We start from the raw sequence: 23,450 nt of genomic DNA on the forward strand, positions 1-23,450 counted from the left end.
TTTTTAGATTTAGAGGCGGGGTCTGACTGTGCTCAGGCTGGTGTCGAACCCCTGAAGCAGCAGCTATCCGTCCGCCTCAGCCTCCCAGAAAGCTAGGACCACAGGCGTGAGCCACCGCGCCTGGCCCACAATAAGTTTTTTAAAAGAATGTGGTGGTTCTATACAAAGCCCATTTTCCTAAACATCTGTTCTTCCCTTCAAAATCATATAGCATTTCATTTTCATTATCTCCTAAACATATACACACTTAAAAATTAAACCCATGACTCTACTTCTTCACCTGTAAGGATGGTAAATTCCATAAGTGTGGGGACCAAGAATAAATATCCTGTTTACCCTTGGTGCTTAGCCCAATGTCTACAACATTTTAATAGTTCAATAAATAATTGTGAAAGGAATTTAAAATAAACCCTGCTGAATGCTGTATTATTTTAATAGGACTAATTTAAAGTAGTTCATGCATCTCTGGGAGGCTGAGGCGGGTGGATTGCTCAAGGTCAGGAGTTCGAAACCAGCCTGAGCAAGAGCGAGACCCTGTCTCTACTATAAATAGAAAGAAATTAATTGGCCAACTAATATATAAAGAAAAAATTAGCCGGGCATGGTCGCGCATGCCTGTAGTCCCAGCTACTCGGGAGGCTGAGGCAGGAGGATTGCTTGAGCCCAGGAGTTTGAGGTTGCTGTGAGCTAGGCTGACGCCACGGCACTCACTCTAGCCTGGGAGACAAAGTGAGACTCTGTCTCAAAAAAAAAAAAAAAAAAAAAAAAAAAAAAGTTCATGCAGATTTCTGAAAATGGAGTTAGAAGTTAAAGTGAATTATAATTCTGGTACAGGAATATCGGGTTAAAAATGACAGTAGGTACTGCACTTTTTTCCAATGCTTTTTTTTTTCTAAATTCTTTTTTTTTTTTTTTTGAGACAGAGTCTCACTTTGTTGCCCAGGCTAGAGTGAGTGCCGTGGCGTCAGCCTAGCTCACAGCAACCTCAAACTCCTGGGTTCAGGCAATCCTCCTGCCTCAGCCTCTCAAGTAGCTGGGATATCAGGCATGCACCACCACGCCCAGCTAATTTTTGTATATATATATATTTTTAGTTGGTCAATTAATTTCTTTCTATTTTTAGTTCCAATGCTTTTTGACAAAGACGATGAAAACAGTTGTACGGGTTGGTGGGAGAGTGTCTCAACGTGGCTGTGAGCATGGCTGAGTCATCAGAGGGTGAGGGAATAAAGGTGTTAACCTTAATTGTGTTAACCTTTCAGTTGTGACCAAGGTTTTCTTATATTTGAAAAATTTAATTCCTGGAATATGTGTATAAGTATCATCATTTAGAGTTAAGTGGCAGAAATATCCAGCGAATTCACCTGAAGTCAATTGAAACTTAGAATGCATTTTGCCTCAAATAGAAACAATGTTATATATGTTGAGTAGTTTGTAACTTATGACACAAGCCTATATGTGCACCCAAAGTGTAGTGCTATGACAAATGATTCTAATGTTGAATACCAGGAAAAAATCTTCTGCTACAGTAAGAACTGGGTCCCTCCAAAATACGAACCTGGTGCCCCTAGGGGCCCAGGAAAACCAAATGACCTTGGTAATGGGGGGGGGGGGCTATTGAGATTGAGATAGAATGTGGACTGGAAGCACGTATGGCCCCAAGGAGGTAAGAGGAGAGTGAGCCACTCCATGGGTTTATACATTATTCCTTCTCCCCTTTGTCCTGAATGGACTCTGATATGAGATGTAAAATAGGGATTGTCTGGACACCTGGGGTTCTGTCCTAGGGATCAGTTGCCCCAATCAACAGAGAGAGACATTTCAATCTAAGGCAACTGGAAGAGAAGGCGAGCTCATGCAGGCACTCAGCTTGGACAACTATGTGCTAAGGTGAGTGTGTGTGAGTAATTCAGCCATTTGAAAGCCAGCTGCTGCCTATATAGTCTTGGCACTGGCTCAAGAATGAATACTGACACGGCCCTGGTGTCTTAGGGTTTGCCTTGCTTCTTCACCACCTGGTGAATGGGGTATTCTTGTTTCCACAAAGCCTCTCCATCTTCTGTCCTTCCCTTGTCCAGACTGACTGTGGTTCTTACTTCAATTCATGGCGTCATTTCATTGCTGTGTGGTGGAGGAGGGTGGGGAGAGTATATGCGGCGAAAGAATGCAGGTCTATCGGGACCCTTTGGATTGCTTGAAAACTGGAGATGGCCATGGGGCTCTCTGAACTTGGGAATATTTTTTGAATATGGAGTGCTTCACGAATTTCCAGTCATCGTTGCACAGGGGCCATGCTGATCTTCTCTGTACTGTTCCAATTTTAGCATGTGTGCTGCCAAAGCAAGCACAGAAATTTGGAATATTTTAAATTCCTGAAGAGATGTGTGAAAATGGTGTGTCTGCCATGGCAGAGGAGTTAAGTGGGCTGATACAGAGGAAGAAGGGAGGAAAAGTTAGAAATACAAACCTAAGCCTGGAGGCAGTCTAGATAATAGAAATAAATGCAAATGCCTTATAAGAGGGTTAATTTTAATTGTGATGTAAAGAAGTATATTGCCAAGAGAAGGGGGGTTGTGTAATTCCCAAAAATAACACTGAGGATGTCACTGTTTCAAATGTATCTATAATTCCTGGGTTGGACTTGACTCTATTCAGTAGAGGAATAGAAGGACATTTTATTTTCTTTCATTTTTACTTTTTATTTTTTTTGAGACAGAGTCTCTGTTGCTTGGGCTAGAGTGTCGTGGCATCAGCCTAGCTCACAGCAACCTCAGAATCCTGGTTTCAAGCGATCCTTCTGCCTCAGCCTCCCGAGTAGCTGGGACTCCAGGCACATGCCACCATGCCTGGCTAATTTCTTCTATATATTTTTAGTTGGCCAATTAATTTCTTTCTGTTTTTAGTAGAGACGGGGGTCTCACTCTTGCTGAGGCTGGTTTCGAACTCCTGACCTTGAGCGGTCCACCCACCTTGGCCTCCCAGAGTGCTAGGATTGCAGGCACGAGCCACCGTGCCGGCCTGAAGGACATTTTAAAATGGCAGACTGTACTAGCAGGTGGAATGAATGCTTAATAAGGTAGAACAAGAAAGAGATGATGGTGTTGATTTTTTTTTTTTTTTTTTTGACAGGGTCTCACTCTGTTGCCTGGGCTAAAGTGCAGTGGTGTCATTGTAGCTCACTGCAACATCAAACACCTGGTCTCAAGTGATCCTCCTGCCTCAGCCTCCCGAGTAGCTGGGACTACAGGAACATACCACCAGGCCTTACTAATTTTTTCTATTTTTTATAGAGACGGGGTCTCACTGTATTGCTCAGGCTGGTCTCAAATTCCTGGCCTCAAGCAGTCCTCCTGCCTCAGTTTCCTAAAGTGCTGGGATTACAGGTGTGAGCCACCTCGCCCAGCTGAGTGTATGTTTGTGAGCAGGTAGCTTCATTTTAATCATTGACAGGCCGGCCTTCAGTAGGTTGCCACATGTGAGTTGTTTTGCTAGGGGCAGTGACAGGCAATAAACACCATGTCTTAGCTGTGTGTACACACGGGTTTCAAAGCTCTTACTGGAATGCTCACCCTCACCTCTCACCTTACCCCCTAACCAGAGGCAGCCACTTCAGAGCTGGCAGCCTCATTAAAAAACAGTAAACAAACAAACAAAAAAAACCAGTTCCAAAGGTTGAGACCAACCTTTGGAGTTTGAAGTTTGAAGTTAGCCTTTGCACCCTACGCTAGAACCTCTCTGAGTAACCTGAACAAGCATTTTCAAAACATTTCAGGACAGTTTTGAATGGCAAGGCTAGAGTCCTGTGAACTGGCCAGCGACTCTGAGGTTTTCAGAGCTCTATCAGCGGAAAGTCATGACGGCTGCGGATTTTCCTCAGGCAAAACGCACATCTCCCAGCCTGACCGCATAAACTGGTCACCTTTCCACTAGAAGTGACAGTGGATAGGATGCGGCGATGCTTTGGGTTGCTCTGGGACGCACTGCACAAACACGGAGGGGATTCATAGTGGGGTGAGGCGTCCAATCGTCTGATAAAACCAAACACCAACTAAACCTCCTAAAAGGAAAGAGGCTAATTTGCTATACTTAGGTCTTTCTTTCTTTTTTCTTTTTTTAAATTTGAGACAGAGTCTCACTCTGTTGCCCAGGCTAGAGTGAGTGCCGTGGCGTCAGCCTAGCTCACAGCAACCTCAAACTCCTGTGCTCAAGCGATCCTCCTGCCTCAGCCTCCCAAGTAGCTGGGACTACAGGCGTGCGCCACCGTGCCCAGCTAGTTTTTGTGTGTGTGTGTGTATAAATATATATATGTGTGTGTGTATTTTTTAAGTTGGTCAATTAATTTATTTCTATTTTTAGTAGAGAAGGGATGTCATTCTTGCTCAGGCTGGTTTCGAACTCCTGACCTTGAGCAATCCTCCCGCCTCAGCCTCCCAAATTGCTAGGATTACAGGCCTGAGCCACGGCGCTGGGCCTGCATTTCTTAATAGAAGTAAAACTTCATCTCAGCTAGCTAACGAACGGCTTGTGGAGAGGGGAAATATGCGTACACCCTTTTAGCATGGAGCAATATGAAAGCAGCACTGGAAAAAACAGTGCACGAGGAACATCTATGTACTGCCTCGAATACTCTTTTGATCACACCACTCCTCGGCTCAAGAACCTCCCACGGTGGCCCGCAGGCCGGGCGGTTATGTGCACACTCGTCAGCCGCCCACTCCACGCTTCCACCTCCACGCCACAAGTCCCCTTCTTCCGTCTGCTTCGGCCAGCCAGTTCCTCCTGCTCTTCGGGGAATCTAGAGTGACAGTGCCTTGACCAGAGCAGTCGCCCCAGTCCAAGGGGAGGCCGATTTCCACTCCCGGCACCTGTTCCGCCCCCGCCCACACCTGCCCGCCACCCCAGCTGCGCCCCGTGCCGCCCTCGGTCCCGGCACTGGGCTCATCTGTCCCTCTCCGGCGGCTGCTGAGCGGGGGTCTGCGCCATCCTCCCAGGCTTGCGCACTCTTGGAGCCGGGTCTGCAGTGCCACTCGTGTGAAGTCCCGGGACAAAACCAGCGAAGGTGTGTCCCCAGGGATTCAACTTCCCAGACCCAGCACCCACGAGGCCGGGGCCGGCGGGGAGGACGCGGACCCGCGAGGCCCTTCCCTCCCGGGCGGTACAAACTGCCCAATGGCCGGCCGCGGCGGGGAGTCCGTCGGCCAGTAGCCGAGCGCGGGGCGGCCCCGGCCGGGCCCGGCCCAGTGGCGGGCGCGCGGGGGCGGCCTCTGTCCGGCCGCTGCCCAATGGGGCCCCGCGGGGAGCACGGCCGCGGCGCGGCGCGGGTATATAAGGCCCGCCGGCCGGCACCCGAGTGCGCGGTGGTGCTGGAGACCCGTAGCCCGTCTGCAGCCGACGGTCCTCCGCACGGTGCGCCCAGAGGAGCAGCCATGGTGAGGGGGCCTGGGGCCCGAGCGGCGCTGGAGGGGCGGGACGCCGGGGCGGGTCCGCGGTCGGCGCCGGCTGCGCAGGAAAGGGGCGCCCGATGAGCAGTCCGGCGCGGGAGGGCTGCGCGGGGTGCCTGGGTGCTTGCGGGCTCGCGGCGACAGCGGGCCCTGCAGAAAGCCCGGGGACGCCCGAGGAGTTCCAGCGCTGCTTTCCTACGCTCCTGCCCTGCGGGGGCGACGCGAGCCGGGGAAGTTCCGAGCGCTCCCGGCCGGCGGGGCGCGGGGCCGGCGCGGGGCCGGCGCGGGCGGGACGTGGCGGGGTCGCTGTGCGCTGCGCCAGCCCGGGGAGCGCGCTCTGGAGTCCGCAGGCGACGTGGGGCCCGCCCCACGGCTCCCCCGCCGCGGTCCCGGACAAAGAGGTGCCCGCCCCTAGCTGCCGTCCCCGCCTCCCTGGAGGCCTCGCTCCCGCGCAGGAGGCAGAATTTGGGATGATTAGCGAACTCCGGCAGGTTTCTGCAGTTCAGAGCGGCGCTCCCCGAACGCCCTTTCTCGCGCGCTGGCCCTGGTCGGAGGTCCTCGCCCTTTGGGCCCCATGCTTGACCAGGGCTTTCCGTAAGCTCTTGGCGCCTGGAAAAGGATATCCTGTTCTCCACCTCGCTCTTCTGATGCCCAGGGACTTGGGGGTCTCTCAATTAAAACTGAGAACTTGGGGTGTGTTCACAGAGGTCCCTGTGCCCCCCCCAGGAGTATTTTAATTCCCACCTCTGTTCTGAGTCCCTTAAAGGCGCTGAGGCTGGCTTGGAGGATGGTTCCTAAGACTGCTAAACCGTTGCATACTGTCCTCCTCGAAGACCCCTTCTATGTCCAGGAGGTGCTCAGCCGTTCCAAACTGATCCCCTGTGGGTTGGGGGTGAAGGACCAGAAGAGGGGAGGGAGGGTCTACCCGTCATAGGAGTTACCTGAGTGAGAGGCAAGGTGAAGTGGGTCTCTGGGCTCCACTGTGTCCCTTGAGGGGTACCTGCTTGGATTAAGTTTTCTGTACTGCAAGTGTCAGGGACAGGTGCCCAGGGTAGGTGCATGTCCCCTCAAAAGGGGGCGTTCTGGGTGAGCTCTCAAGAGGCTGGCTCCAACTCCAGGCTGCTTCCTCAGTCCACAGGCCTGCACTTGGTCTCCTTTGCCTTCAGAGTGGGAGGGTGGACAGAGAACCGCTGCTGTGGGAGACCTCCCCCAGGCCCCGGTGCTGGAACCTGGAAGCTCCCAGTGGGCCTGTCTCGGGACACAGGACGCTGGTCTCTCCCGAGCCACCCCTACCGACAGGGGGCGCTCTGCAGTGGGATTTGGCTGCGTGGTTTTGCTTTCTCTAGTTCCTGCTCCAGAAGACCTAGGCCTAGCCGCTTTCTTCTAGAGCCCTGATGAATAAAGGAGAATGAGGGTCTGGAGGTGGTTCTGCTTCAAGTATGGGGAGGAAATCCTGGAAGGAAAACCCAGTCTTCTGGGTTTCAGACTAGGCAATGCCAGGTTTCAGCCTTCAGGGAGGAAAGACGAGGGGTGCTCCCAGGGAAGGCTTTGCAAGCCCCCACCTCCCTCCCCACACTGCTCATGGCACGCCACCCTGCTCTGTTCCCGCCAGCGAGAGTGCATCTCCATCCACGTGGGCCAGGCCGGGGTGCAGATGGGCAACGCCTGCTGGGAGCTCTACTGCCTGGAGCACAGCATCCAGCCCAATGGCACCATGCCCAGCGACAAGGCCCTGGGGAGTGGCGATGACTCCTTCAACACCTTTTTCAGTGAGACGGGGGCCGGCAGGCGTGTGCCCCGGGCTGTCTTTGTGGACCTGGAGCCTGCTGTCATAGGTGAGTGGGTGGGGGGAGGGGGGTGTCCCCCTCCCCCCAGCTCATATTTTTTTTGCCAGCCCAAAGTCAGCGGGTTGCTCTGCTTAGGGAGGAAACACTTGGAATGCAGGCCGTCCCCTGCCAGGAATAACACTCAAGCCTGCAGTCTGTTGCTTCTGTCTAGACTCTGTCTCCAGGAGGGGTCCTGGGGCTTCCTGTGCTGAGACGGAGCTCAGTCGCACAGCTCTGCCCAGAAACTGCCAGATACTGGAGTCAAGGATCAGGCCGAGAATGAAGACTGCAGAGGGGAGTGGATGTGATGGCAGAAATTTTAAAATTCCTTTCCCCACACTCAGACTCTTGAGAATAGCATTGCCTAAGGAAGTGGGAGCTCAGAGCATTCACGGCGGGCCCCTGCTCGGCCTGAACTGAAACAGGCCCCTCGTAGGACGTGGGCCCTGTGAACTTGGCTGTTGCTGGCCCCATGGGGGCTTTTCTGCTTCCTCCCTTCTGTGTCCAGTGCTCCTCAGTTTCCTATTCGTGAAAACTCTACCTTCCCTCATCTTCTTAAAGATATTTATTAGATGCTAAGCTGTGGCTAGGTTTTCTGCATTCATCTATACTCGTGTTTTGTTTTTTGTTTTTTTTTGGTTTTTTTTGAGACAGAGTCTCACTCTGTTGCCCAGGCTAGAGTGAGTGCCATGGCATCAGCCTAGCTCACAGCAACCTCAAACTCCTGGGCTCAAGCGATCCTCCTGCCTCAGCCTCCCGAGTAGCTGGGTATACAGGCATGTGCCACCATGCCCGGCTAATTTTTTTTATATATTTTTAGTTGGCAAATTAGTTTCTTTTTATTTTTAGTAGAGATGAGGTCTCGCTCTTGCTCAGGCTGGTTTCAAACTCCTGACCTCGAGCGATCCTCCCGCCTCGGCCTCCCAGAGTGCTAGGATTACAGGCGTGAGCCGCCGCGCCCAGCTTCATCTATACTCTTACCCCAATCAAAAGTGAAGTGAGGCCGGGCGCTGTGGCTCACGCCTGTAATCCTAGCTCTTGGGAGGCCGAGGCGGGCGGATTGCTCAAGGTCAGGAGTTCGAAACCAGCCTGAGCAAGAGTGAGACCCCGTCTCTACTATAAATAGAAAGAAATTAATTGGCCAACTGATATATATATAAAAAATTAGCCGGGCATGGTGGTGCATGCCTGTAGTCCCAGCTACCCGGGAGGCTGAGGCAGTAGGATCACTCGAGCCCAGGAGTTTGAGGTTGCTGTGAGCTAGGCTGACGCCACGGCACTCACTCTAGCCTGGGCAACAAAGCGAGACTCTGTCTCAAAAAAAAAAAAAAAAAAAAAAAGTGAAGTGAGATTCCCCTGAGCTCCCCTCGGATTCCTCACCAGGCACGATGAAGTGGCTGTGATCAGCAGGAAGGGGCTGTAAAAGGTGCCCCTGACTTTCCCCCTCACTGCCCAGGCAGGACCCGGTGTTAGCAGTGGGCCTGCGGGATGCCTCGTGTCCGTCCCTGGGGAAGCTTAGCAGAGGTTCTAGAGCCTGTGCCGTCTTGGGGAGTGAGAGCAATCTCTTAACCTTGCCCCCTTTCCCGTCCTCAAGATAGGGTAAGAACTGGCCTTTATAGGCAGCTCTTCCACCCTGAGCAGCTGATATCTGGCAAGGAGGATGCTGCCAACAACTACGCCCGCGGCCACTACACCGTGGGCAAGGAGCTCATCGACCTGGTGCTGGAGCGGATCCGCAAACTGGTGAGCAGGCGCCTGCAGGAGGTCACTGCGCCCTTAGCTCCCTCCCTGGCCTGGGAGGCTGAGCATAAGTGAGAAGACACTAAGACTGCAGCCTGCAGCTGCCACCTAACACCGTTTCTCTGGCCTGTCTGTCCACTGGCCTTCCCCTAGGGGGCCCCGTGTGCCGTGTCCTGGGTGTGGATCTGGGGTTGGAAGCCTGAAACACCTGCTCTGCCCTGAGTCTGTGGACTCGGGCTTCTGTCCTGCTGGTGCCTCGCTTTGCCGGGTCTGGTTGTCTGATCCTAGCCTACTTTGATCCTTCCCTGTAGCAGCTCAGCTTGTTCTTAGGCTCCTCTGCAGAACTTTTTCCAGCCGGGAGAGGCTCCTGCTTAGCCCTGACCACTTCTCCCTTTATCCTTCCCCTGTGTGAGGCACTGAGAACTGGGAGCCACCAGCACTTGGCACCGTTGCTCTAAGGGGTTGTCTGAACACACTCTCCACTGCTCAGTGGAGACTGGCGGCTAGAGTGACCTGAGGGCTAGGATTCTGTGCTCTCCTGCTCACAAACAAAAAAAAGTGCTCCCTAAGGTTAGACCTACCTTATACCCATGTGTCTGGTATAGGTTGATGTTTTTCTGGTTCAAAGAACAGCTATATCAGAATCACTTAGGGGGCTTTTTTTTTTTTTTTTTTTTTTTTTTTTAAAGACAGAGTCCAGCTCTGTTGCCCAGGCTAGAGAGCCATAGCATCAGCCTAGCTCACAGCAACCTCAAACTCCTGGGCTCAAGCAATCCTCCTGCCTCAGCCTCCCAAGTAGCTGGGACTATAGGTGTACACCACCATGCCTGGCTAATTTTTTCCATATATTTTTAGTTGTCCAGCTAATTTCTTTCCATTTTTAGTAGACATGGGGGTCTCACTCTTGCTCAGGCTGGTCTTGAACTCCTGACCTCAAGTGATGCACCCACCTCAGCCTCCCAGAGTGCTAGGATTACAGGCACGAATGTGCAGGTTCCTGGGTGCCAGTGGGGGGGGGGGCTGGAAATCTATATGTTCAACAGGATGCCACCCCCGCCCCCATCGTCCTGCAGCTGGGTGGCAGAGCAATAGGGCTAAGAGGGCCAGCGCTGAGGATGATCTGACGTCCTGCCTCCCTGGGGCACTCCACGTACGCAGCGTGGCCTTTCTCCTCCGTCTCCCAAGAACGCCAAGCCTCTTGTAGGTGTTGTTCTTTTTTCACCTCTGTAGAGGGTGAAGCAAAAGGATGTGAGGGGACTTTGAGGGCGATGGAAGTTTCTGTATCTTAGCTGGTTTGGTGATATGCTTGCCAAATCATTCGTTGTGCATAGAATACACTACACATGTGAGTATAAATTATACTTCAAAGTCTTTTTAAAATACAGAAGTGAGTGCAATTATACTTTGGTAAGAGGAGCTTTCCAGACAGAAAAGAGCTCTGCCAGAAGAGGGGTGGGGACAGGCGACCTGCCATGTGCATCCTTAATGGTGTTGTTCCCTGCTCCAGACAGACCAGTGCACCGGGCTGCAGGGCTTTCTGATCTTCCACAGTTTTGGGGGCGGCACCGGCTCGGGCTTCACCTCCCTGCTGATGGAGCGGCTCTCTGTTGACTACGGCAAGAAGTCCAAGCTGGAGTTTGCCATCTACCCAGCCCCCCAGGTCTCCACAGCGGTGGTGGAGCCCTACAACTCCATCCTGACCACCCACACCACCCTGGAGCACTCGGACTGCGCCTTCATGGTGGACAACGAGGCCATCTACGACATCTGCCGCCGCAACCTGGACATCGAGCGCCCCACCTACACCAACCTCAACCGGCTCATCGGCCAGATCGTGTCCTCCATCACCGCCTCGCTGCGTTTCGACGGCGCCCTCAACGTGGACCTCACGGAGTTCCAGACGAATCTGGTGCCCTACCCCCGCATCCACTTCCCGCTGGTGACCTACGCGCCCATCATCTCGGCGGAGAAGGCCTACCACGAGCAGCTCTCGGTGGCCGAGATCACCAACGCCTGCTTCGAGCCTTCCAACCAGATGGTCAAGTGCGACCCTCGCCACGGCAAGTACATGGCCTGCTGCATGCTCTACCGAGGGGAAGTGGTGCCCAAGGACGTGAACGCCGCCATCGCCACCATCAAGACCAAGCGCAGCATCCAGTTTGTGGACTGGTGCCCCACAGGGTTCAAGGCGAGTTGGGGGGAGAGGGAGGGATTAGCACGTGACTTACGTACCTGCTGAGAAGGGAGTTCCTGAGGAGCTGCAGGCAGGAAGAACGAATGCTCGAGGGATGGGGGGAATGGAGCAAATAACAGCTTTTAGAGTCCATCCTCATTTTTTTTTTTTTTTATTTTCACTTAAATTCACTGAAGCTAATATCCTCATTTTTTAAAACTAATATTTAAGGCAGGGTCTTGCTCGGGCTGGAGTGCAGTGGTGGGGATCATAATGCACTATACTCTCAGACTCCTGGGCTCAAGTCATCCTCCCACCTCAGCCTCCTGAGTAGCTAGGGCTATAGCACGCAGCAGCACACCAAGCTATTTTTTTTTTTTTTTTGAGACAGGGTCTCACTCTGTTGCCCAGGCTAGAGTGCCATGGCGTCAGCCTAGCTCACAGCAACCTCCAACTCCTGGGCTTAAGCAATCCTCCTGCCTCAGCCTCCCGAGTAGCTGGGACTACAGGCATATGCCACCATGCCCACCTAATTTTTTCTATATATTATTAGTTGACCAATTAATTTCTTTCTATTTATAGTAGAGACTAGGATCTCGCTCTTGCTCAGGCTGGTTTTGAACTCCTGACCTTGAGTGATCCTCCCAGAGTGCTAGGGTTACAGGCCTGAGCCACCGCACCTGGTCGAAGTTAATTTTTTTTTTTTTTTGAGACAGAGTCTCGCTTTGTTGCCCAGGCTAGAGTGAGTGCCATGGCATCAGCCTAGCTCACAGCAACCTCAAACTCCTGGCTCAAGCGATCCTCCTGCCTCAGCCTCCCGAGTAGCTGGGACTACAGGCATGCGCCACCATGCCCGGCTAATTTTTTCTATATATATTAGTTGGCCAATTAATTTCTTTCTATTTATAGTAGAGACAGGGTCTCGCTCTTGCTCAGGCTGGTTTCGAACTCCTGACCTCGAGCAATCCGCCCGCCTCGGCCTCCCAGAGTGCTAGGATTACAGGCGTGAGCCACCACGCCCGGCCTAATTTTTTAACTTTTTGTAGAGATAGGGTCTCACTATGTTGCCCAGGCCGTTCTGAAACTCCTGGCCTCAAGCAGTCCTCTCAAAGTGCTGGAATTACAGGCATGAGCCACTACACCCAGCCTAGAAACTGTCTTTAACTTTGATAGATCTCAACCAGTCCAGGAGCCAGGCCTTTGGACCATAAGCCAGGATGGATTCTACTTGGAAGATTGCCTTTATGAGAGGAAAAATATCAGTTTCATGTTGCTTAGCCTGGCGATAGAGGCATTTCCTGGGCTTGCCAGTCAAGGTGGGGGGAATGGCCTCCTTTTCACACGTGCTAGGCATGTAGCCACATGATGTGGCTGCTGCTCAGGAGGGAAATGCTTTTAGCAGCACAGAAAGCTCGTCAGATGCGGGGAATGTGGGTCAGCAGGCCCGTGTTCTGCATCTGTGAGTGCAGCCTCTTCCCTTCGCAGTGAAGAGGGAGGACTGGTTTATGCCCCACCCTGTTATCTATCCGTTCACATTCCCAGGGTGTGGCGCACATGCCCTAGTTTAAGTTTTATGAGGTTTGTTCCAGGGTAAGACGCTAGAAAGATTAAAAGCGGCAGATGTGACATTAGAAACATATACAGACTGGGTGCGGTGGCTCCTGCCTGTCAATCTCAGCACTTCGAGAAGCCAAGGCAGGATTGCTTGAGGCCGGGAGTTCTAGACAAGCCTGAACAACATAGCAAGATCCCTGTCTCTACAAAAATTTAAAAATGATCTGGGCATGGTGGGGCGTGCCTGTACTTTCCATCTACTCAGGAGGCTAAGGGGGGAGGATCGATTGAGCCCGGGAGTTTAGAGCGAGCTGTGATCATGCCACTGCACTCCAGCCTGGGTGACAGAGTGGGACCCTGTCTCTTGAAAGAAAGAAATGAAAAAAAAAAAAAAAAAAAAAAAAAACTACGTAGCTTTCTTGCCCTGTGACACTGCTGCAGATGTGACCACAATGGGAGGGGAGAAGGGAGGCTAGGCAGGGACCCCTGGTCATAAAGACAATAGCTGCCTGCTAGCGTGGAAGAGCTGTCTTGCAGCCCAGCTAGAGACGAGCGGTAGGATATCCGGGCGGCAGACTGTTTCTGCCTCCATATTAGGAAAAGTTTTAGCCACTCAAAGGAAGAATAGGCCTTTAGGAAGTAGTCATCTGTCTCTAGAGGCATTAATGGGAAGTTGACCTTTTTTTTTTTTTTTTTTGAGTGGAGGGAGAGAATACTGAATATGAAATGTATTTATATATTCTGGATAGATCAATGTTTAAAGTAGGTTAAGTTTGGCTCCAACTGGAGATCTTTGTGAAGTTTAATATTTTTAAAACTATTTTCTAAACTAAAAAGTAGACTAGTACATTTAATACATATATATATAGCCGGGCGCGGTGGCTCATGCCTGTAATCCTAGCACTCTGGGAGGCTGAGGAGGGAGGATCGCTCAAGGTCAGGAGTTCGAGACCAGCCTGAGCAAGAGCGAGACCCTGTCTCTTCTATAAATAGAAAGAAATTAATTGGTCAACTAAAAATACATAGAAAAAAAGCCAGGCATGGTGGTGCATGCCTGTAGTCCCAGCTACACGGGAGGCTGAGGCAGGAGGATTGCTTGAACCCAGGAGTTTGAGGTTGCTGTGAGTTAGGCTGATGCCATGGCACTCTAAGCCTAGGCAACAAAATGAGACTCTGTCTTAAAAGAAAATGTGTGTGTGTGTGTGTGTGTGTGTGTGTAACCTACTACCTGGATTTAACATATAAATGTATGTTTCCTTTATTTTTGCTTTGCTGATCCATTTAAATTCACTTATATAGCTACGTAACACACATCTGTTTGTATACCTAACAATTATTAGTACTTCCCCCAAATAAGAATGCTTTATTAGTATTCAAACTTTACCAGTTGCCACAAATGTTTTTTATAGTCAGTTTTTCAAAGTTGAGATCTAATCAAGGAAAAAGTGTTAGCTTATTTGTCTCAAGTCTATTAATATAAAATAGTCCATTAATATAAAATAGTTTTTCCTGAAAGTGACCTTGAAGGGACTGGTCTTGTAGAAGTTCCCGCATTCTGGGTGTGTGTTTCCTTGTGGTGGTGATCTTCCTTTGTCTCCATGTTTCGTACACGTTGGCAAATGCCAGACACCAAGTGACTGCCCCTTCCCGTTATTGGGATCCCTTTTTTTTTTTAATTTTTCTTATTTTTTACTATTTTTGGAGACCGAGTCTTACTTTGTTGCCCAGGCTAGAGTGCCGTGGTGTCAGCCTGGCTCACAGCAACCTCAATCTCCTGGGCTCAAGCGATCCTCCTGCCTCAGCCTCCCAAGTAGCTGGGACTACAGGCATGCGCCACCATGCCCGGCTAATTTTTCCTATGTATGTTTTTAGTTGGCCAATTAATTTCTTTCTATTTTTAGTAGAGACGGGGGTCTCACTCTTGCTCGGGCTGATTTCAAACTCCTGACCTTTGAGCGATCCTCTCGCCTTGGCCTCCCGGAGAGCTAGGATTACAGGCGTGAGCCACCACGCCCGGCCTATAGGGATCCTGGTACAGACCCCTTCTAGGAAACGTAGAACCGGGTACTGATGCTACTTCCTGTTTCTTCTTAGGTTGGCATCAACTACCAGCCCCCCACCGTGGTGCCCGGGGGCGACCTGGCCAAGGTGCAGCGGGCAGTCTGCATGCTGAGCAACACCACGGCCATCGCCGAGGCCTGGGCCCGCCTCGACCACAAGTTCGACCTGATGTACGCCAAGCGGGCGTTTGTGCACTGGTACGTGGGCGAGGGCATGGAGGAAGGGGAGTTCTCCGAGGCCCGCGAGGACCTGGCTGCCCTGGAGAAGGATTATGAAGAAGTAGGCGCGGAGTCTATGGACGGAGAGGATGAGAATGAGGAGTTCTAGGGGGTCCCGGCACCCGCAGCGCCTGGCCTCTGGCTCCTCCCCGATTCTGTAACTCGTCCCACTGTTTCCCCACCCCTACAAATACAGCCCATGTCTCAAGCAACGGAACTCTGCGGTGTGGGATTCCGCCCGGGCGGTGGGCCTTCTCCAACCTCCCTGACGTGCTCTGTTGCCTTCCAAGTTAAGAGGCAGGATGGCCTCTGCCTCTGGGGACTCCAGCCAGGGAGCTTCTAGTGGCGGCCGGGCACTGCCATCCTTCCCTGTGAGCAGGCCACCCTGGCAGTCACCGGCTCAGCACCTGGGCTGTCATGCTCTGAGTACACGTGGGTCCCTGTGCGTTCCCCGCGTCCCCAGCCTACCTCGAGGAAGGTAATGCCTTCTAGAGGTTCCGATGGAAGCTGCTGAAAGTTTATCTGCCCCTAGCATCCTGAGACAGGACCGCTCAGGTTCCACACCTGCGAGGAAGGGAGCATCTTGACCTCCCCTCCACCTCGTGGCCAACAGAGGGCAGTAGAGGTTGAAGTCCCAGGCCAGTCTGCAGCAGCCATCTTAGATTTAGGGCTCTACCCTGACACCTTTTAGAGGGGCATGGGGTCCGAGAAGCAGGATTCCTAAAAAAAAAAAAAACTTCAGATATCTTTAGTCTGGAGCTAAACTAGTTATTAGTGTTTAATTAATCTAGAAATCGGTTCCCAGCGTCTGGGACCCTTGCCCGATGGATCCCTGGGAGGAGTTTGCTGAGAGGGTGGCAGCCCGGAGCATCGTGCCCAGGCCCTCGGACTCTGACCCCTGCCCTGGAGCTGCGTGTGTCTCGTGATAGCCGTGGCCCTGTGTGGCTGTCAGACCCGGGCTCTGGGTCGAGTTCTGTTTTCCCGTCTTGCTCTGGCTTTGCAATTCTGAGCATATAGGTCTGGCGGTCTCCGGCTTGGCTTTTCCCGCCTTTTCTCTCGATCTTCCCTCCCCCGAGAAGACAAGGCCCTCAGCCTGTTTCATTCACTTGTCCTAAATCCCTTCCTTCCGTTTTAAGCAACACAAGTCTCCCTTGCTGTAGCTGCTGACTGTCTACTTCAGAATCTCTCTCCAAAGCTGGTCCTGGGAGACTCCTAACCTCCCAGTTCCTCTAGTACTCAAAGGGCTGGGGCTAGAGGAAGAATTAAGGTATAGGAGGGAAGGAAAGAGGTGAGAAAAACTTGCCTTATCAAAATGCCTGGTGGTCCGTGTGGATGTGGTTGTGTGCAGCGAGTGCCCAGCCTGCTCCGCCAGCGTCTGCACCCGGAAACCTGTGAGCCGATGTTTTCTCTTCTTTCCTCCTCTTCCCTGCCTTTTCCCTCCCTGGACATGTGCATTTGTACATATTAGCAGTTCTCCCTGTGTTCGTTCAAACCAGTATGTAGAGAGACTACCCTTATCCCCACAGGTGCCCCAGGTGACGGGAAGGAGAATGTCCAGTGAGGGCTGAGCCTCTCCTGAGATTAGATTCTAGATAGAGTGAGTCACTCACGAGTGGGCGGAGCAAGCCAGATAATTTATTTGGATAACCCGGCAGCTGCCATACCTCCTCGTCCCCCGGTTGAATACAATGTAAGCCATGTTCTCTTCTCCAACTTCCCTTTTTGCATTTTTGAAATAAACGAGAAGGATTTTTGTTAGATCTGTTCCTTCCTTTAGCTCTCACCAACCTCCAAGTTCCAGACAGGGCCACATCCCTGGGAGAGCCTTGTCTGAGTTGCTTTCAAACTAAAGCCACTGGCAGTGTGAGGATGGAGAAGAGAAATTCTTGCCTTGGAAGCTGTGATCTGAAGCTTAGAGACATTTGGAATCTTAACAAGTACATACAATTGACCCTTGAACAAAACAGAGGCTAGGGCCACCAACCCCTCATGTAATTGAAAATCCTTGTATGACTTTTGGCCAGGTGAGGTGGCTCCTGCCTATAATCCTAGCACTTTAGGGGAAGCCCAGGAGGGGACTGCTTGAGGCCAAGAGTTCGAGACCAGTTTGAGCAACATGGACTCCCATCTCTACAAAGAATTAAAAAATTATTATCCTGGTATGGTGGTGTGTATCTGTAGTCCCAGCTAGTCTGGAGGCTGAGGTGGGAGGATCACTTGAGCCCAGGAGTTTGAGGTTGCTGTGAGCTGTGGTGATGCCACTGCATTCTATTCTGGGTGACAGAGTAAGATCCTGTCTTGGAAAAAAAATAATAATCCACATATAACTTTTGACTACCCCCAGATTTAACTACAAATAGCTTGTTGTTGACCAAAAACCTTAGCCACAACATAAATAGTCGATTTACATATATTTCATAGAGGTATTATATACCATATTCTTACAATAAGCTTAGAGAAAAAAGTTAAAATCTTGAAGAGAAAAAATATATTCATACGTGGAAGTGGATCATTATAAAGGTCTTTTCACGAGACCAGACCTGCCAAAAAAAAAAAAAAAAAAGAAAGAAAAATATAAAGGTCTTCATCCTTGTCACCTTCATGTTGAGTAGGCTGAAGAAGAGAGGTTGGTCTTGCTGTCTCGGAGGAGGCGGAGGCGGAAGAGGCGGACAGGGAGGCAGGCACACGTGGTGTGACTTTATTGACAAAAATCCATGCATAAGTGGACCCATGCAGTTCAAGCCTGTGTTGGTCAACCGTACTCTCTCTGAAGTGTGAGCATAAAGCAAGCATTGCCTTTCCCGAGCTGGGATTTTTCTCACGGATGTTACTGGAGTTGGCAGCAGATGGGACTCTAGCCCCGGCCATAGCAAAGTCTAACCCTAGACGACTCCCTGCAGGTGCCTCCACCTTCTATTTGTAAAGACCCAGGAGCCTCATGGGCAGGTGACTCCGTGGAGACCTTGGAGGGTAGGGTGGTCATCCTCGTGATGCGGGACTGAAGACTAAGGAGAAGTGGCGTAAATGAGAGGAAGGGCAGAACATCTCCAAGGCACCTGGCCTGTATTGGAAATGTATTGCCTTTTTTATTTTTTCCAACTTCAGCGAGCATCAGAACATATTAGAAATTTAACAAAGGAGTTTCTGCCCTCCAAGAATGTATAGATGGGACAGGAGCCCTTTCTTTTTCTCTGTGGTGCAGACTTTCACCCGTTTTGCCGGATTTTCAGTCTGGTTCCTCCCTTACCCCCTGAGCTGTGTGTTAGGTAATTGAGACCAGAGTCTCTCAGATTTGACTCCTCCAGGGCACACATTTGTTTTGTGTTGGATCCATTACGGTTGTCTGCTTCAATAAGGTGAAAGACAGGATCTCTAGGGGTCTGCCTGTTCCTTTATGAAGATTTTTAACCAGTCTTCCTATCCTCAGCTCTATCCTACATCCCCATCTTCAGAGCTTCCCAGAGCTTCCAGTTCCTCAGCCTTTGTAGACTATGTGACTCATCTTCCTGTAGGCATTCAGTGTCCTGCACACTTGTCCGCCCACCTGCAGTGAGGAACCGATCTGCTGTCTCTTCCTGTCTTCCCTCTTCCTTAAAGCTCAGTGGAGTTGGGGTGAGATCTATGCACAGCCCCTGGAGCACAAAGGAAGCCCCAGGCCAGCTGGTGGGGAGCCTTCAGGAAGATTGGCACTGGAACCAGGTACTGAAGATGGGTTGAGGTACAGGGCAGGGTTCCAGGCAGAGACTTAGATAGAAAAAAATGTGGAAAAGATGAGCGTGCTGTATTTGGGTGTGCTTGAATGGTTTGCAGCTGAAACTTGGGATGGAGGAAGGAGAAGCTAGAGCAAAAGGCATAGAGCAGAATAACCTTGGTTTTAGAATTTCTTTTCCCAAATACTTATTGAGCACCTACTATGAGCCATATGTTCTAGAGGGTAGGGAGCAAATGGGAAACAACAAAGTTTGAACTTTCTCCTGTACAAAATCTCCGGTGGCTCTCAAGCGCCTGCATTCAGAGAAAACCCATGCTTAAAGCAGGGATTCCCCACCTGGGGCAACTTTGCCCTCCGGGGAACATGTGGCGTTATTTAGACATTGTTGGTTGTTGCATCTGGGGATGGGGTGTTCTGGCAGGTAGCATGTAGAGACCTACAGAGCACAAGACAGCCCCCCACAACAAAAGAATTATCCCACCCAGAAACGTCAGTAGTGCTGATACAGAGAAACCTTGCCTTACAGAATTTCTTGGCAGTTGGTAGATCTCTGGTAGAGGGGTAGAAGCTATTATGGGAATTAAGGTGAAAAACAATGCTTGGACCAGAACAACGAGATGGGGGAGGGAAGAGTAAAAGGGCTGGATCACAGCACTTAGTGGCCAGGTGACATGGCACATAGATGACTCCACCTTGGATAGCACGAGTTCTCCTTCCTGTATTTCCCATTTGGATTTGCAGAATAATTCAGATTTAGACTTTGTCATGGCAGCCCGAGCAGACTAACACAGTTACCACAGACTAGGTGGCTTAAACAGCAGAAATGTACTTTCTCACAATCTTAGAGGCTGAAAGTCCAAGATCGACGTATCAGCATGGTTGGTTTCCTCTGAGGCCTCTCTCTTTGGCCTGCAGGTGGCTGTCGTCTTCCAGGGTCTTCAGGCAGTGGTCTTCTGTCTGTCCTTATCTCTTCTTATAAGAACACCAGTCATATTGGATTAGGGACTTACCTTTATGACCTCATTTTACCTTAGTGAACTCTTGAAAGGCCCAGTCTCCAAATACTGGCACGTGCTGAAGTATTAGGTGTTAGGACTAACGCATGAATTTGGGGGTGGGGTACAGGAGGGACCCAGTTCACAGTTCAGCCCATAAGTAGGCATGTTAAGCTTGGTGGCTCAGTGCTGACCAGGCACGCATCAGGTACCTGGAGATGCTGCTCTGGACCCAGGAAGTCGGGACTCGGAGTCACTGTGTAGGTGTGTGTAGGTGTGGCTAGAGCTGAGGGTCAGGGTAAGGTCACCTGGGGAGAGTACAAGAGGGCAGAGGAGACACCTTGGGGGGGAGGGCTGCTGTCCACAGGAGGGAGAGACTCTCCAGGGCTCGGGAGTCAGGAAGAAAGCCCCAGGGCATGGGACAGTCACGGGAGGCAAGGGGGCAGGACTGTCTTAAGTGTTCAGTGAGCATAAACACAGCAGCTGCAGAGGCAGGCGCTTGCACCTTTGTGGGTGGGAATTGGAATCCCTGGGTTTGCTGTCTTACTTCGGGTAGAGTTCATCTTCTGTTCGTTCATGCGATTGCCAAGAAAGGGGTAAGACAACCATGGAAGACTTTTGGGGGCACATTTTCTTGGGACCTCTTGAGGCCACGTGCCCCGGGGTTGGTCACATACATTTGGCCCAGGATAAACCTCTTTAAATTATCCCCCACGGCCCCCCCAAAAAAAGTTTTCCTCCAGGGACATGGGGAGCAGCATGGAAGGAGAGAGGCTGCCGGGTGTAAGTGGCAGCTCCGTGGGCCAGCACGTGCTCCCACCTGCTGAGCCCTGATGACACCCCAAATCCCCAGCACACTCGGCGTGAAACCTTCTTGCCCTCTGGGTCTGAACTCGGGAACAAAGTGAGAAAGAGGTTTGGGTTTTTTGTTGGTTTTTTCCATACTTTAAAAAGAGCCTGTAGGCCGGGCGCGGTGGCTCACGCCTGTAATCCTAGCACTCTGGGAGGCCGAGGCGGGCGGATTGCTCGAGGTTGGGAGTTCGAAACCATCCTGAGCGAGACCCTGTCTCTACTAAAAATAGAAAGAAATTAATTGACCAACTAAAAATATATATACAAAAATTTAGCCGGGCATGGTGGCGCATGCCTGTAGTCCCAGCTACTCGGGAGGCTGAGGCAGGAGGATCGCTTGAGCCCAGGAGTGTGTGAGGTTGCTGTGAGCTAGGACGCCACGGCACTCACTCTAGCCTGGGCAACAAAAGTGAGACTCTGTCTCAAAAAAAAAAAAAGAGCTTTATTGAAACAGGTCAGTGAATATACACCTAAGACTTATATATTTGTGCATTTTGTGTGTAAATTTCATATCAAAAGAAAAATCTCAATATTGAACTCTAGTTAATGATGTGCATACTGAAGCATTTATGGGGGATATGTACTGCTGTATGCAGTTTACACTGAAATGCCAAAAACAAAATAGATTGATAAATAGACCAGGTGTGGTTTCATCAATCACGACATGGGGACAGCTGAAGAGGACCTTTTCGAACCTTTTTTCGAACCATGTATAAGGGAGTTGAGTTTTGTCATTTCATTCAAAGCTGATTACAATGCTTTCTCCAGATCAATTTGTATTTTCTTTCTTGCCTCCGATTGTCTTTGATATAACTGAGCATGATATTCCCTTTGCTTCCATATGTTTGCAAGTTCTTCTGATGAGTAGGACAAGTCCATTTTCATATTTTCTAATTTCTGAGAGTCTACGGATTGCTGTAGCTTCTTAATCTGGTCTTACTTTCTCTAAGCAGGTCTACTTTTGAACTTAGTTCATTCTGAAGATCTTTTTTTTTTTTTTTTTTTTTTTTTTTTTTTTTTTGAGAGAGAGTCTTGCCTTGTTGCCCAGGCTAGAGTGAGTGCCGTGGCATCAGCCTAGCTCACAGCAACCTCAGACTCCTGGGCTCAGGCAATCCTCCTGCCTCAGCCACCCGAGTAGCTAGGACTGCAGGCATGCGCCACCATGCCCGGCTCATTTTTTCTATATATATATTTGTTGGCCAATTAGTTTCTTTCTATTTATAGTAGAGACGGGGTCTCGCTCTTGCTCAGGCTGGTTCCAAACTCCTGACCTTGAGCGATCCGCTCGCCTCGGCCTCCCAGAGTGCTAGGATTACAAGCGTGAGCCACCACGCCCAGCCCATTCTCAAGATCTTGATTATATACTTCTGCATGCTTAAGTTGCAGGAAGGTTGTGCGAACAAATCACAATATAGTCTGACAAACATGGGCAGACACTGAGGAGGTGGCCGTGGGTCTTTGAAGGCTGAACGGCTGGAACTACAACCAGCTTCCTCATGCCGGGGCTCACGCTGCAAGGCGGGGTGGTGGGAAAGCGGGGTCCAAACTCAAGGGGGGCAGGCTGTGTGTGTCCGTGGAGCGAGCATCTCCTGGCCAAAAGGTTCATGCCAAGGAGTGGGAAGAAAGGACTGTGTGAGCCTTCGAGGGCAGGGCGCCCTCGTTTTAATCCCATCCTGAGCAGTGCTTCCTGCCGCCGCCCCGAGCATGATGGGAGACTGAGCTAGACTGAGCCCAGTGGGGGGCAGGAAGACAGGAGCTGCAGTACCCATCTGTGGTGGGAGAAAGACGGTGACCGCCTAAGGCCTTCAGTGGCTGGGAATTAAAGTCCGAGGGATGGTGACAAACATAGGCGATTCCCCATGTCCCTGGCCCCTTACTTCACAATGGGGCTCATGCTCACTACCCAGGGAGACAGGGAACAAAGTTAGAAACCAAACTGGCGACAGAAGTTCTGGGCCTCTTGGGCAGGTGGGAGGGGGGAGGAGGGGATGGGTACTCACAAACACCACGAGTGACATGCGCAACGTTTGAGGGATGGTCTGAAGCTGACTCAAAGGGGTAGGGGGCATGGGCAATACACGTAACCTTAACATTTGTGCCCCCATAATATGCTGAAATAAGAAGTTCTGGGTCTCAAACTGAGACTCTCTGACACTTCCTGGGATACAGGTTGCCCTGAGGAAGAGGCCAGGAGCCACGGGTGCTGCTCAGCCGTGGACTGGAACACCTGCTCGCAGGAGGTGGCAGTGTGGGGTGACTTCGTGGATGCGGAGGAGGAGGAAGCTGGCAGTGGGCGTGTGCCTCCCTCCGCTCCCCTCGCGCCAGGCCTCAGCCTCTGGGAAGAGGCCGTGAGACCTCAGCCCATGGGAATGAGGTGACCCACCCCTCTCACTTGGGGTAGACATGGAGGCCTTGTCAGGTGATTCCCTCCCCTGGATGTTTTCCTCGTCTGTAAATTGCAGGATTGGACTAGATCTCTGGTTAAGAACCCCCCACCCGCACCCCCGTTTCTGGACAAGGGTGCAGAACCCAGGCAACTAGGAAGAAATGGAAAGATGAGGGTGTCTGAGGTGCAGGCCACCCCACCCCACACTTTCTTGCTGTCTCCTAGAGTCTGATCCCCCCCTCCCCGCCACCGGGTCAAGTCTGAGCAGGCTCCTCGGAGGGTGCTGACGGCCTCTTCTGGGAGGCGCTGCCTCGGGGCTATCAGAGAGGTGGCAGGCAAGTCCCCTAGAGGATTTCATGCAGCAAGGACTGCAGGTGAGGCGGCAGCCTGGGCCCATTTGGTCATCGTGTTCTACTGCGTCCGACCGGGGAAAAGTCCCCTCCCCTGACGGCTGGGCCCCTGGCAGTGGGTTTTGCCAGCCCCGGGCACGAG

At 51.3% G+C, this 23,450-nt stretch overlaps 1 protein-coding gene and 1 non-coding gene across 2 annotated transcripts; one reads left to right on the forward strand and one right to left on the reverse strand.

The window, feature by feature from the left end:
* Nucleotides 1-2,242: 2,242 nt before the first annotated feature.
* Nucleotides 2,243-2,348, reverse strand: LOC142864018 (U6 spliceosomal RNA). Its single transcript, XR_012914616.1, has one exon. It is a non-coding gene; the product is annotated as a U6 spliceosomal RNA (small nuclear RNA).
* A 2,922-nt stretch (nt 2,349-5,270) lies between these two features.
* LOC105860065 (tubulin alpha-1C chain) lies at nt 5,271-15,221 on the forward strand. Its single transcript, XM_012744474.3, has 5 exons — nt 5,271-5,429; nt 7,054-7,276; nt 8,862-9,010; nt 10,515-11,195; nt 14,829-15,221. The coding sequence occupies exons 1-5, from the start codon at nt 5,283-5,285 to the stop codon at nt 15,120-15,122; spliced, it is 1,494 nt and encodes a 497-aa protein (XP_012599928.2). The 5' UTR covers nt 5,271-5,282; the 3' UTR covers nt 15,123-15,221.
* Nucleotides 15,222-23,450: the final 8,229 nt, after the last annotated feature.

The sequence above is a fragment of the Microcebus murinus genome, chromosome 23 (assembly GCF_040939455.1).
Source record: "Microcebus murinus isolate Inina chromosome 23, M.murinus_Inina_mat1.0, whole genome shotgun sequence".
Taxonomy (NCBI): Eukaryota; Metazoa; Chordata; class Mammalia; order Primates; family Cheirogaleidae; genus Microcebus; species Microcebus murinus.

What these genes read in the sequence shown, in the direction of transcription:
- LOC105860065 (XM_012744474.3), top strand. Translation starts at nt 5,283, where the DNA reads ATGGGGCCCCGCGGGGAGCACGGCCGCGGCGCGGCGCGGGTATATAAG. An exon ending in CCTGGAGCCTGCTGTCATAG is followed by an intron (nt 7,277 to 8,861) that starts GTGAGTGGGTGG and finishes CCCGTCCTCAAG; the next exon opens with ATAGGGTAAGAACTGGCCTT. An exon ending in TGGAGCGGATCCGCAAACTG is followed by an intron (nt 9,011 to 10,514) that starts GTGAGCAGGCGC and finishes TCCCTGCTCCAG; the next exon opens with ACAGACCAGTGCACCGGGCT.